Source organism: Eretmochelys imbricata, chromosome 8 (genome assembly GCF_965152235.1).
Source record: "Eretmochelys imbricata isolate rEreImb1 chromosome 8, rEreImb1.hap1, whole genome shotgun sequence".
Taxonomy (NCBI): domain Eukaryota; kingdom Metazoa; phylum Chordata; order Testudines; family Cheloniidae; genus Eretmochelys; species Eretmochelys imbricata.
The window spans coordinates 54959794-54975061 of NC_135579.1; the positions used below are offsets into that span (position 1 = coordinate 54959794).

Sequence of the window (15268 nt, forward strand, 5' to 3'; positions counted from 1 at the left end):
CTCATATGTCAGGTTTTCTAAACCTTTTATCATTTTTGTTCCTCTCTTCTGGACTCTCTCCAGTTTGTCTTCGTCTTTCCTAAAGCATGGCACCTATAATTAGCCAGTACTCCAGTTTAGGGCCCCACCTGTGCTGAGTAGAGTGGGACAGTTACCTCCAGTGTCATAGATATGACATTCCTGGTAATACACCCCAGAATTATATTAACCTTTTTCGCAACTGCATTACAGTGTTGACTCGTATACAATTTGTGATCCACTGTAATCCCGAGATCCTTTTCAGGACTACTAGCCAGTTATTTCCCATTTTGTAGTGGTGCATTTGTTTTTTTGTTGTTTTTTCCTTCCATAGTAAAATACTTTGCACTTGTTTTTATTGAATTTCGTCTTGTTAATTTCAGACTAATTAGCCAATTTGTCAAGGTAGTTTTGAATTCTAATCCTGTCTTCCTGTGACTGTCCTCCTTGCAACCCTCTCATCTTGGTGTCACCCACAAATTTTATAAGAATACTTGCCATTCCTTTATCCAAGTCATTATTGAATAGTACCGGACCCAGGACTGACCACTGTGGAACCCCACTAGATACATTCTTCCACTTTGACAGCAAACCATTGATAACTACTCTTTGAGTATGGTCTTTCAACAAGTTGTGCAACCACTGTATAGTAATTGTATGTAGACTACTTTCCCTAGTTTGCTTATGAGAATGTCCTGGGGGACTGTCAAAAGACATACTAAAATTAGATATATCATGTCTACTGCTTTCCCCTATCTACTGGGGCAGCTAGGCTTGACTGGTCTATAATTCCCAAGGCCCTCTTTTTGTTCCCCTTTTTAAAGATAGGTACTACGTTTAGCCTTCATTACTCTGGAACCTCACCCATCCTCCGTGAGCTCTCAAAGATAATTGCTAACGGTTCTGAGATTTCTTCACCTAGTTCCTTCAATACCCTAGGATGAATTTCATCGGGCCCTGCTGAATAGATCTAACTTAGTTTGTTTGTTTCCTGTGTTGGCTTGCATTCCTTTCCCCTTGTTAATATTAACTGGAATATCTAGTCACGATTAAACTTTTTAGTGAGGACTGAAGCAAAATGGGCATTTAACAGCTCAGCCTTCGGGATGTCATGAAACTGATGAAATGATGGGAGATATTTTCAGAAATATTTTTAGCTGTAGATACTGTATGGTTGGTCATGCAGCTAAACTTGAAGCTCTCTTTACATCCAAAATTATAGGGTTCGGACTGTTCAACAATACCAGCAGTCTCATTATGCTTCTGACTCCAGTTGTAGAATTTAGGGTGCTGTATGCTCTTAGGCAAACAACAAAACTGGGCATGGGACTCAGAAAAGTCATTTTGTCCTCTTAGGCAACTAACTTTAGCTCGCTGTGTGATTTTTGTCTAAATTGATTGTGGTGGTAGATTGGATATCAACCCTTATCACTATGCATCAGAAAGGTTTAAAGTTCGTCTTCATCTGCCAAAGAATGGCAGGTGTCTAGTGTTACTGTACTTAGTGAAGCAAGATCATTTTTGTAAACATGTGCCATTTTCATCACTATTAATAGTTCTGTCACATGGGATTAAATATGAAAACACTCATAATGCATAACCATACATCATGGTTGAATTTCCTGATTTATCTGTAAAAATCTTAATCATGACACTACAGTTGCTGCTGTTTCATTTTTTTAAAATGGAAAAAGATTAGCTGGTTTGTTTCTGTGCAGTTTGCATAGTCACACATTTTAACGTAATCACTCTGTTGCATGTTACATTTAAACTACATGGAGTGGGCCAGTCCCCCACAGTACATTCCATCTTATGTGTACAGGTGTAGAGATCTAGCAAAGTCTGTCAGACTTAACTGAGCCCCTTCCGGTGCCATCTTAAGTGTATGTTTGCGCTGGAGGGGTAATTCACTATTAGGGATAATCTAATAGCACTCAAAAAACATTTTAGGACGAGTGCCTTCTCCCCAGTGGCTGAACCATTGCTAATGCAGTACAATAGTAACCACAAGTCTGAAATGTCAGTCAGTCAACTAACCCTTTCAGATGCATTCTTTCTGGGTTATAGTACACACTCTCTTATATAAATTTCTTTGTTACAGAGGTTGTTATTCCAAAAAGCCTTCAACTCTCAGCAGTTAGTTCATATTACTGTCATCAACCTGTTTCAACTGCATCATCTGCGAGATTTTAGCAATGAAACTGAACAGCATAGTTACAGCCAGGATGAGCAGCTCTGCTGGACACAGCTACTTGCCCTCTTCAGTAAGTACTGAGATTCCAAATATTTTTTTTTTCTTCTTTGCTTCCATATAATATACATTTAAAATGGATTGTTCCCTCCTCTCGCCCACCCCCAATTCAGTTTCTATTTTTTTCCATTGATTCACTTGTAAGGAGATACTTACCTATTTGTCCTACTGGATTTACCACCTCTCTTCAGTTGTCAACAGAGCCTTTTTAGGAAAAACAATTCAAAAAGCTAATGGCTGAACTTTGTGGTAAGAAGTAGTACATGGAAAATAAGAGATTATGATCTGCCAGTGGAATCTTTAAACTAAAATCATTAGGGTGGCTTGTTCTAAATAAATAGCCTTCAAAGTAGATTTATGGTGTAACACTTTTAAAAGTTGTTATGGATTCCTCTGTTATCCTTTCAAAAAGAAAAGGAGTACTTGTGGCACCTTAGAGACTAACAAATTTATTTGCACATAAGCTTTCATGAGCTACAGCTCACTTCACCTGTTATCCTTTCAGTTTCCTTTCTTGGAGTCCTGTGCAAGTGTCCACTGCAGAATGACTTCCAGGAGGAGTCTTGGGGTGCATACCCGCTTCCTGCTGTAAAGGTCTCGATGGACTGGCTGAAACTTAGGCCCAGTGTCTTCCAGGAGGCAGTGGTTGATGAAAGACAGTTGTGAGTCTCTCTCTTTTTGATACAATTATTTTTTTTTCTTTTGACTTTCAGTCAGTTGTGTAAGGTGATAGTGACTAAAGAAGGATTAATGTGAAGAAGGTAGTGAAGAAATAGACTGAGTCCCTTAACTGTTCATTTATAGACACTGAGGTTTTTAAAAGTACATAATTTTTGCAAAGAAAAATGTGGGTTCTGGGTGTTAAACTAGATACAGTATTTGCAAATATATAACCATTGTTTTTTAGATTTTATTCATAGGTTAGAAGGGACCATTACAAACATCTAGTCTGACTTCTGCATAACATAAACCAAACAACCTCACCCAGTAATCTGTGTTGGTTTTTTGTACTCGCTCAGTTAGATTTACTGAGGCTGATGTCTGTAAAATGATTTTCCAAAAGTCATACACTGAGGCTTGAATGGTGCTAGAATCCAAGATTCTCCCATAATCTTCAATTTTGTACTGAAGGTCAGCACAGAGCATCTCATGGTGTTGCTCTACTCTATGCTCATAGTACCATAATTATAGGCTTTTTGTGGCACTGCCCAGTCTATTCTACAACTACAGCAATTGTTTAATTTTGTTTGGCTCTATGGATGTTTTTCAACACCTAAGTGGCTATTATTTTTCTCTCTCTCTCTCTCACTCACACTCTCTCTCTCTCTCTCTCTCTCTCTCTCTCTCTCTCTCGATGTCTTTAAAAAACCAAGGTGAAGTACAGTGACTGGATTAATTGGCACTGCCTGAATAAATGCTAATCTTCACAGTAAGAATAGAGTATTGTATACCTTAATAAAGAGAAGGCTGCTGTCATCCTTGGGGGTAAGTGGCCACAATGGACAGAGCCCTACAAAAGCAGTGGGTATAGCATAGGACTGGGAGTCTGGAGTTATAGTCTGTTCCTTGTTCAGCCCCTAATTGTGTGGCCTTGGGCAAGTCACTTAACCTCTCTCTGCACCTCAGTTCCCTGATTGTCAAATAGGGATGATAGTGCTTACTCACCACTGCAAAGTGCTTTGAAATCTGCCCTTAAAAAGTGTTATGTACCGTTTTCCCAAACAGTCACTCAAAATTAAAAAAAAAAAAGAAAACTTAGGGAAATTTTTATCTTCCCATAATCTTCCTACTTCAAAAAATAAAGACCTCTCCATGCTTCATTTTGCCAAATCACAGGCACAGGATAATGAAAAGGAAATCTCTGAGTTCAACAGTTTTTCAACTTGTTCCATCATACGTTCAGTTTCCTTTTATAGACTGCTAGTATAATTTAAGGGTTTCAAAAAGAGAGGCTCATGTAAAAAACTTAAAATTAAGTAAAATCGACAGATATTAAGTTCTTCATTGATGTGTTGTCCACATGGATTCCTCTCTTACTGCAGATGCACCCCATGCACCTGAGATCAGATTCTTCTGGCCATCCGTTTCTACAACTTGCAGGTTTTTTTTTCCATCTCCACTTAACCCACAATACCTACCCAGGTTCTTTCTTTCCGCCCTTGGCAGAGAGATGGAGTCCTTTCAGTCTGCCTGCTTCTCTTCAGTTCAGTTGCAGTGAGTGTTTAAGTAATACAGCTGTCAAGTTGTTAACTTTTAGATTGCCTGTTTTAAAAAAATTTTTTTTTACTACTTTCTTTTACTAATTTTTCATAGATAATGGGCTTGGAGCCTCCTCCTCTCCCTTCCATTTGTACGGAGACTTGAGCTGTTATGGTAGATGTTAAATCTCTGGGCTTTAGGAATGCCACTTTGTGGTGCTGCTATTCCATTCAGCAATCTAAGTGGCTATTTTGTTTAGGCAAATGTCATATCTCTGACAATTGCTTATTTTGCTGCTCTTGTTCCAGGCAGACTCATAAGGTTAGTGGTGCCTGCTTCTGGAGGATTTCAATGAAAGCCTCCTCAGACCCAGAGAAGGATGTGGCTAAGGCTCAGTCTTTCTCCAATCTCTCTCAGCTTATGCCCAAGCCAGCTGGGATTTCATCCTGAGCTCCAGGGCTGAGAGGTCTAAGGCACCAGTTGTCGGCTTCAATCCAGTTGTTGACTTCTTCAGGCACAGCTAGGAAGGAGCTTCACGCTCCAGAGACAAGATTAGACATCCTCAGAACCAAGACACAAGAGTCAACATGTGTCTAACTTGTTTCAAGTGCCACAGTCAATGGCATCCAAATAGCCCAAGATGGATTCCTCTGGAATCTTGTTACTGGCTATGAAAAGAGTATCTGCTGATTGCCTTTCCTCTCAGACAGACTCTTCCTCACTCTCTGTACCCTGCATACACTGCATCTGTGGTCTTTTTGGCACAGTTAGTGACCTGTCTGTGGACCTGGTACTGAATTGCCCTTGCTGGGATGGTAGTGGATTCCCCTCAGTAGTGCAAACTAGACTTTTGACCACCTCAATCATGGCAATGCATACAGCAGTTGAGACATCAATACAGTATACTTCCCCTTCCCAACTACAATGGGAATCAGGGATGGACTCCAAAGATTTCTCTTTGAGCAGGAAAGTGTATGGGTCCCTGGTATTCTCCTGTGTCCATTGATTCAGTATACAAATGCTTATCAGTCATAGCCCTGCTGGGCACATTTGGGTATGAAGTGGGTCTGAGAGATTGTCAGCAACTGGTATTGCATACAATTCCATTTTCTTCCTGCTGCCCCCCTCGACTGCCCTGTCCCTCTTCAGGAACCCCTCTCAAGATACTGTTGAAGCAAGAAGGTGGATTCTTCCACTGCTCCAAGATGTGGGGGGAGATTTAGAATTCAGGGGCAGATGGGGTTTTTAATTCTCATTATTTATTCTTCCTAAAGAAAGGGGTTGGCAGCCCATTCTAGATCTTTGGTGTCTCAACAATATACACCTGGCTCACAGGAAATCCCTCAGATTCCTAGTAGGAACATCTCATTACCAGTCCTGGATTCTGCCCTTTAGTCTTTCTCAGCATTGAGGGTGTTCACCGAGTACCTGGTAATCATAGCAGCTCATTTACAGAGACAAAGGAGGAGTTTATTCATATCCTGTTGAAGGGTTGATCTGAGGAAGTTCAGCACGACAGGTGGCCAATGCAGTTCAAATAACCTTAAAGTTCTTTGCCACACTAAGGCTCAAAGTCAACAATGAAAAATCCACATTCAGCGGACACTTCATGGATCTGATTATCATGGTCCCACAAGAAGTTCTCTCCTCACTAAACTAGTAGAAGGACCCACTTCAGGTGTATGAGGAAGTACTCTTTGCTGCGCCTCTGCCTACCAAGACTCTGGGGACAGATGGCTCCATTGAGAGATGTGGAGTGCTCATCTAAGTCACCTTCAAACACCAGGCCTGTGGTCTTCTCAAGAAGTTTGTCTGCACATAAACGTCCCAGACCTCAGAGCCATTTGACTGGCATGCAAAGCATTCTTGCCTCTATTCCAGGGATCTACAGTCGAAGTGCTAACAAACACCACCACAGTTATATATTATGTCTGCAGTAGAGGAGGAGCTAAGTCATCTGCACAAGAGAGCATTCAGCTCTATTCCTCACCCACTGATGTCACTGGCCCTGCATCTTCCAAGCATTCAGAACTTGCTGGAAGATCACCTCCCGGGGCAGTTCTCAGACAATCACAAGTGCTCAGTTAAGGACTCAGTGTTGCAGAGCATTTTTTGCAAGTGGAGATACCCATCAGTTGACCTATTAGCCACAGGTCAGAAAAGAAGTGTCAAGTGTTCTGCTCCATTCTGGGCTCTATCAGATTCCTTTCTTATCCCCTGGACACTGGGACTAATATATGCTTTCCCCTAACATCCGTGAGAGACCGTAGAAAACTTAGGCAAGATGTTGGATCAATTGTGATAGCCCCTGCATGGGCCAAGGAGTTCCAATATTCGGATCTGGTGAACCTCCCCATGCAGCCTCAGATGGCTTTGCCTGTCCTGTGCAACATAGTCTCACAGCACAATGATTAGATCTTTCACCCTGTGTTGTTAATAGCCTGGATGTTGGCTCGCTGACATCCACCAGAAAAAGCTCTTCAGTAGAAGTTTAGAACATTCTGCTCCAAAGCAGGAAAGCCTCAACTACATTGACTCATAGCCAAGTAGAAAGTTTTCTATTCTGGCATAAGGAGTAGAAGTCTCCCTCAGCAACACTCATTTCAGCAATATTGGACTATTTATTAGCCTCCAAAGCTGGACTTGTCAGTTCCACAAGCTGCAATATCTGCATATCACTTTCCTATCCAGAATCACACTATTTTCTCACCCTACAGTGGCTAGATACCTTAAGGGCCTGATTCATGCTTTCCCCCAGTTTGGGAGCTCCCTTTTTAGGACCTCTATAACATTAAAAGGTTGATAGGTCCCCTCCTTTGAGTGCTTAGCAATCTGTTCCCTCTACCACCTAGCTATGAAGACTGCCTTTCCAGTAGCCATTACATCAGTTTGAAGGGTAGTAGAGATTCAGGCTCTCAGGACAGGGCTCCCTTAAACTGTGTTTCATAAGGAAAGGATCACTCTTAGCTCTCATCCCAAGTTCCTGCCCAAAGTTGTTTAAAATGTTTGTGTATATCAATTTATTCATCTTGGTTTTCTTCCCCAAGTCTCACTCAGTCTCATGGGAAACTAAATTTCATACACTTGATTTAGTCAAGGGATTGTAAGACTACCTTAACAGGACAAAAATATTTTAGGAACATACCTAAACTGTGGCCTTCTCAGAGAAAGTGAGTGATGGGTTAGGCACTATCCTCTGAGAGTCTTAGCTCTTCTTCAACTGTATAAGAACATATTATGAGTGAGTTAGATCCACCTAGCTGCATTAGAGCTCATTCTGCTAGACATCAGGCATCCTCTGCTAACTGTTCCTATTTCTGAAGTTTATATGGTTGGCTACATGTATGGTTCACTCATTTACGAGACACTATTCTTTGGTAGAGGCTTCCAGATCAGATGCTGCTTATTTCAGGGCTGTTCTCCATTCATTGTTCAAGTAGAACTCCTAGTACCCACATCCAAGCAAACAGACAACTGTTTGTCACCTAGAGTAGAAGTCATGTGGACAATCTCTCAAAGAAGAGAGAATGATTACTTACATTACAGTAACTTCCATGACATCTTCAAGATGTGTTGTCCATCTAGATTCCATGACCTGCACTCCTTCCCCACTACTATGGAGTCCTACTCCTCTAGGGCTCTGAACTGGTGAAGGAACTCAAGAACATTTGGGCCTGCTCTGCTGTTTGTGTTTGGGTGAAGGTATGAGAACATGTAGGGGACAAGCACAGCCCCAACGAACACCTCTGGTCAAAAGAGTCTAATTATGTGTGCATGAGGCACATGTGCACCAGGAGTGGAGTCCATGTTGACAACATATCTCTAACAACCATACTTACTGTAAGGTAAGTAATCAGTCTTTCAAAATCATCTTTGATAGTAAAAATTTTTTGCCCTGTCTGGGGGAGGGATAGCTCAGTGGTTTGAGCATTGGCCTGCTAAACCCAGGGTTGCGAGTTCAATCCTTGAGGGGGCCATTTAGGGATCTGGGGCAAAAATTGGGGATTGGCCCTGCTTTGAGCAGGGGGTTGGACTAGATGACCTCCTGAGGTCCCTTCCAAACCTGATATTCTATGATTCTATGATATCTCCTTCATTCATCAGACTTGATCTTTTTCCCTCCTTCCCTCAGAACAGATGAACGTGCACTATTCCTTTTTTTCCCTCAAAGTAAAAAGTTCTGAATTCTGCTATGAGAAGGTAGGACACAGAGCCCTACTTAAAAATCCCTCACTTTTGCTCAATTTGTCTACATGCTCCTATTCTCGTAGTAAAGGGGCAACATCAACTTGATCGCACTGGTCTGATTGTTATACTTTCATTAGTTGCAAGCAATAGCTAAGATTAATATAACTGAAAACTTAGTGAAATAACCTTATTTTTTCTCAGCAAAGAGACGCTGTGACTACATCCATAGTAAAAATTACTAAGAGCTGTCAAATGCACAGCTTGAACTAGAGGCCCTAAAAAGGGCGTTCCCAAACTGGGGGAAAGCATGAATCAGGCCCTTAAGGTATCTAGCCCTATATTCAAGCTGACCATGTCTCTTTAAAGTTTTTCTTGCAGTACTGCTAATAACAAAAAGCTTCCTCTAGGATAAAAAACCACTTTTTTTCCTTTTTTCCCTTCATTGGTTCTCCTGAAACCTGTATCTGTTGTGTCCCTCCATCTCTGTAATACTCTAGTGCAGTAGTTCTCAACCTGTTGTCTGCGGAGGTCTAAGGGGTCCATGAAAGACTTACACTGAAAACTGACTGAACAGAATTCAACTGTATATACAGACAATAGATTTCCAAAGGGGTCCGCAAATGAAAAAGGACCTAGTCATACTTCTGAGGCTTTCCTATTATATAGTAAAGCTGTAAGTATCCCTGTCCTATTTATTTGAAAACATCTCTGTCAGTCTTAACTGTGCTTATTCTTGGACTCATTGGGGAAATAATCCTTGTACTACATGCAGATTTAGAATTTTCTGTACTCTGAAAAATGCAGAAATACACAAGTTCTCAACCCTGAAGGTTTATGTGCTTTTTCTTGTGGAGCATTGCTCTTACCTTAAACAAAACAAATAGTTGATACAGATTTTTCTTCTGCTGAAACCATATTACCCAAGGGCAGGAATCTTTAATCCCAGATAGGAAAAGAAATATCCATAAAATACCAGTTCTAGTGTGTGGCTCTTCACAATCAGGTTTCTGGCCACCGCTTTCTGTTGCAGTTCCACAGGCTACAATATCTGCATGTCACTTTCCTATCCAGAATCAGGTTGGTAGACAACTTTAACAGAATGTCTATTTCATTCTTTTAAAAATATTGTACAAAAGTTTGTTCCCTGTTGATATAAATGAGACAGCAGCCAGTGCACTTTGGAAACTATTTTAAGTAGGCCTCCTAATTTCTTTTTAAACATTTTACACTCACATACTAGACTCAAAAATAGCTAAAGCAGAGATCTACTGTTAGTAAAGACTTTTTATTAATTTATTTCAAAAGGCATGTTGAAAGTATGGCAAATATCATGGATGAGAACTACACGGATGATATTTATACTCTCCACCTCTATCCCCCTCACACCCTACCATACAAACAGAATGAGGGTTTGTTACTTACCGTAATTTAGATCTAAAAGGATTTGATGGACTTAAAAAATCAACATTTTCACATTCACCAATCTCGGCAGTCATTCAGGAAAAGTGGCTGACCTACCTTCAGGGTACATGTTTGTATTTCAATTCATCATGTGGTAGATAATGACTAAGATTTACTGAAAAAGGTCAGATTCATTCTGAGAGCTCTGGGCATGCCTTTGACATAGAATGCCTATTGCTTTCACAGAATTGATGCCAGTCACTACAGGATATAAAAGTTAGTCCAAGGCATTGACTGGCAGAGGGAAGGGAAGATGAGGGGATCTGTCACAGGAGGCAAGTGAACTGCAATATAAACATTACTGGTACACTTGTAAAGTTTAAGTCCTATGGGACCCTGACAAATTAGGCACAATGAAAACTTGAAATGGATTAGTGTTCTTTAATCTCTGCTCCGCTGCCTCACTCCCTCGAGGCAACAAAACTTGGGGGTTGTTTGGTGAAACTGCCTAGAATATAGTAGGAAATACTTTCTCCTTCATCTGACACATAACTCGTCTTTATACTGGTGCCAGCCCCTTGCTCTTTTGCGCACACTGTACTTGGTAGTTAACACTGGCAGTGAAAAGATACTAACTCCTTTTCTGTAGCCCAGTTTGCAAGTATTTTTCCATGAAGGGAGCCATACAACTGGAAGGAGTCTCCAGGCCAGAACCATGCCTGCAGAGACAGAGTTTTAAGAAATCTTTGAGCTCAGTTGTAGGGGCGAGAGGCAGATTGTGAAACGTGAGATGGGATCAAGATGCAGGTTATTTCCAATATGGCTACTATAGGAGTCCATGCCGCAGGATGTGTTTTTCAGGATGTGTTTTACAGGCTATTCAGGTTTTTTAACCCTCAGCAAATATCTGCTGGAGTCACTAAATTGTTCTGTGCTAACAGAGCTGTAAGCTCAGTTAACCAATCTGCTCAAGTTCAAGGTGGCTATGGGCTCTGTCAGTATGGCTAATGGTGTTTTGTAAGCTCCTTTAGCTGGACCATTCTGTTTAAAGGAGGTTAGGCTTTGTAATTTTCTGATCTCTGAGTAATTCTTGATTTATCTGGTCTTCGTTTCAACCTGTATTGTTTCACTGAATTTAAATGTATGGGGAGTGGGGGAGAGCTTGGGCCCTCTGCCTTGCAGCAGGTGAGGGGGGAGGGAGGGAGGGTAGAGGCTTCTGTCTAGTGAGGAGAGGGTCTCAGGGCTTCAGCCCCACAGGGTGCACCTGCCAGGGCTTGGCCTTCAGCAGGAGCAGGGTTGGAGACCCGTCTAGGTGTGCCATGGCTCTCAAACTTCTGAAGATTGTCATATGTGGCTTGGAGGGTCAGTAAGTTTGGCCACCCCTGCCCTATGGTATACAAAAGCAGCCATAAACTAGCAGAAATGCAGACTATACTTGCTACATAGAAGTCCTCTGTTTTGCCACAGACCCAACTAGAATTCATACTCCTGGAATATGCCTGTGTCTTACCCATCAGAACTTTTCTCCACCTTCTTCCATTTCCACCACTACTGTATATTTTCATCTCTCACCATGAGTCAGATTTGGAGGGTTGAGAAGTGTAATAGTACTGTGCTCCATTCAAGTTCATCTAGCAATCCCAGAGTACCATGTGCTTGCAAAACAAGTAGCAAGATGGTTATCAATGGTTGATTTTAAGCCTGTTGATGGCAATTAAATGTTAACATGCTATTGAGATAATGGAGTATTTCACATCTCTATTCAAACTATTTTCTGTCTGTCTGCAGACACAGGTTCACATCTGAAAGATTCGCTAATTTATGCTTTCATTTATTTTAAAAAAAAATATGCAAAAACTGTTAGGGCCCCAGAGAATAAAGGCATTCCGCAGAGTGCCGAATCAGTCTGTCCCTTCCATCTCACTGTTGCCATGGACCCAATATACCCACATTTGTGTACCTCACTACGCTTTTATTTTCCTTTTGGCTGTAATAAGACTTGACTATCCATAGGTAGACGGATATGCACTATTTCCCCCTTTGTTGTAAAATCAGAGTACTTTATTTCATTCTCAAACAATTGCCTCACCTTATACGTGCCCCATAGAGTAGTCCTTCAGATTTGACATCAAAACAGAGTGGTAGCTATGCAAAGTATTTCCAGTCCATTGCACCAACTTTAGCAGGGCATGCGTCTAGAGTGAAGGTAGTTTAGTGTTCAACTTAAATCCAACCTGAACTTAGGACTTGTGGTGTTCCAACATCTACTTCTAGAACTACAATATTCTGTTAAGGTTTTTAGAAGTAATTAGTCTGCCTAACCCTAACTATATCTTACAGAAGCATTTTGTCTCTGAACTGATTTTCAGATATATTCTCTTGAGAACAGTCAGCTTTGAATTGGAAAGTACGAACTACAAACAAAGGCTGTGAACTCATTCCCCTAGTATAATATTTTAAAATCAAGTGACACCTGTGGTTTGTTTCTCTCTAGCTGGTAAATGCACCTGCCATACTTCCTGAATTTGGTGACAAGAAACTGGGTTCTTTGGTTATCTCAGACCGCCTTTTGAAAGCATTTTCCTTGCATCTCAAAATTCTATCCTTCCCTTGACAGCACTGAAAAAATATCATTTCATTGCAGAAGGAGTTCACTTTGTTAAGGAGAATAAGGGCTCCTGACTAGTTGCAGTAAGGGAGGGATGCCAAAAATCTTGATTTTATCCATTCTTGGAAGCAGTTGGGCTGAGTTGGATTTCAACTCTGTCATAGGCCTCCATATTGAATTGGTACAATGAGTAGAATTCCAGTTCAGACATACCATGATAAGTGGAAACTATCTTCTTTTGATTTGTAGCATTTGGCCATGGCTGATTTCTCTGCTAAACAGCTTCCAGCCCCATGAGGAAGATCTTTCCAGCACTAATGGTAAGGATGCTCCTAGTCTGTGTTCTGTGAAAGGGCGGTGGGAGGTGGGGAGGAAGTGTCTCTAGCATCATTGGTGTGGGGTATCATGGTAGAATATAGCACCTTCTAGTATTAGTACACTTAGAATATGAATATTTTACAAACTGCTTTTTCCTGTGCTGAGCATATTGTATTTCATTTTATCTATCCTTCACTTTCTGTAGATCCCACAGCATGAGTAGTACAGCATTTATCTAGTAGTGTGAGCTGTACTGTATGTGGTGACTGGATATCCATAACCTTACTGGTGCAGCATATTCCAGGCCTTGTTCACTGATATTCTTTCTTGTTTGTTCACCAGCTACCCCACTTCCAGAGGAGTTTGAGTTGCAGGGATTCTTGGCTCTGAGACCCTCATTCAGGTGAGTGGCAGCTGAAGGATGCTTTACCCATACTGACAGGTTTCAGAGTAGCAGCTGTGTTATTCTGTATCCACAAAAGGAACAGGAGTACTTGTGGCACGTTAGAGACTAACAAATTTATTAGAGCATAAGCTTTCGTGGGCTACAGCCCACTTCATCGGATGCATAGAATGGAACATATAGTAAGAAGAAATATATATACGTACAGATAAGTTGGAAGTTGCAATACAAACTCTGAGAGGTTAATTAGTGGTAGGTACAACCGCATTTGCTCCAATCCCTCAGACGGAGACAAACACCTACAAGATCTCTATCAAGCATTCTTAAAACTACAATACCCACCTGCTGAAGTGAAAAAACAGATTGACAGAGCCAGAAGAGTACCCAGAAGTCACCTACTACAGGACAGGCCCAACAAAGACAATAACAGAACACCACTAGCTGTCACCTTCAGCCCCCAACTAAAACCTCTCCAGTGCATCATCAAATATTTACAACCTATCCTGAAAAATGATCCCTCACTCTCACAGATCTTGGGAGACAGACCAGTCCTTGCTTACAGACAGCCCCCCAACCTGAAGCAAATACTCTCCAGCACACCACACAACAAAAACACTAACCCAGGAACCTATTCCTGTTACACAGCCCGATGCCAACTCTGTCCACATATTTATTCAAGTGACACGATCATAGGACCTAATCACATTAGCCATGCCATCAGGGGCTCGTTCACCTGCACGTCTACAATGTGATATATGCCATCATGTGCCAGCAATGCCCCTCTGCCATGTACATTGGCCAAACCGGACAGTCTCTACGCAAAAGAATAAATGGACACAAATCTGACATCAGGAATCATAATGTTCAAAAACCGGTAGGAGAACACTTCAACCTCTCTGGCCGCTCAGTAAAAGATTTAAGGGTGGCAATTTTGCAACAGAAAAGCTTCAAAAACAGACTCCAATGAGAAACTGCTGAGCTTGAATTAATATGCAAACTAGATACCACAAACTTGGGTTTGAATAGAGACTGGGAGTGGCTGGGTCACTACACATATTGAATCTATTTCTCCATGTTAAGTATTCTCACACCTTCTTGTCAACTGTCTAAATGGGCCATCTTGATTATCACTACAAAAGTTTTTTTTTCTCCTGCAGAGAATGCTCATCTTAACTAATTAGCTTATCACAGTTTGTATGGCAACTTCCAGCTTATCTCTGTGTGTGTGTGTGTGTGTGTGTGTGTGTGTGTGTGTGTGTATATATATATTTCTTCTTACTATATGTTCCATTCTATGCATCCGATGAAGTGGGCTGTAGCCCATGAAAGCTTGTGCTTTAATAAATTTGTTATTCTCTAAGGTGCCACAAGTACTCCTGTTCTTTTTACCCATACTGGTGGTGAAGTACTGAGAGGAAGACTTTGTGGTAGGGAGATACTGATGTTCTGCACTAACCCTATTTTCAGAGCAAGTACAGATGAATGTAGATCTCCTTACAAACAATTTTAATAAGTAAAAAGTGGTCTGCATGCAGGACTCCTATCTCTCTAGTTTTGTGATGAACTGGAGTCCATGTCCAGTATCACAGGAGTAACATTTTTGAGGAAGGGGAAGTTCCATTTATTTGAACACATTTGTATATAAAATATACTAAAACTTGAAACATGGATGGGGTTCTTTTTTCTGGCTTTAATTTTTAAATTTTGCCTTTTTGCATTTTTCCTTCAATAGCCTTCAACCCAGCTTTGAAAACAGTGACTATCTTAAAGGAGAACTCACACTGAGAACTTGGGAAAGGAATATATTTATATGAAAAAAAAAAACTACTTGGCCCTTGTGTTTCCTTTGCTGCTGTTGAAGTTGTGGGATTTTCTCCCTCTG

General features: G+C 41.1%; 1 protein-coding gene across 5 annotated transcripts in view; it reads left to right on the plus strand.

Annotated features, from left to right (window-relative positions):
* Nucleotides 1-15268, plus strand: part of SMG7 (SMG7 nonsense mediated mRNA decay factor) — a 103185-nt gene that overhangs the window by 61813 nt on the left and 26104 nt on the right. For all 5 annotated transcript variants that reach the window (XM_077823817.1, XM_077823821.1, XM_077823818.1 and 2 more), the window contains 4 exons: nt 2120-2282; nt 2775-2931; nt 12915-12985; nt 13326-13386. In XM_077823817.1, the coding sequence (XP_077679943.1) occupies nt 2120-2282; nt 2775-2931; nt 12915-12985; nt 13326-13386 (452 nt within the window). The remainder of the gene's footprint in view (nt 1-2119; nt 2283-2774; nt 2932-12914; nt 12986-13325; nt 13387-15268) is intronic.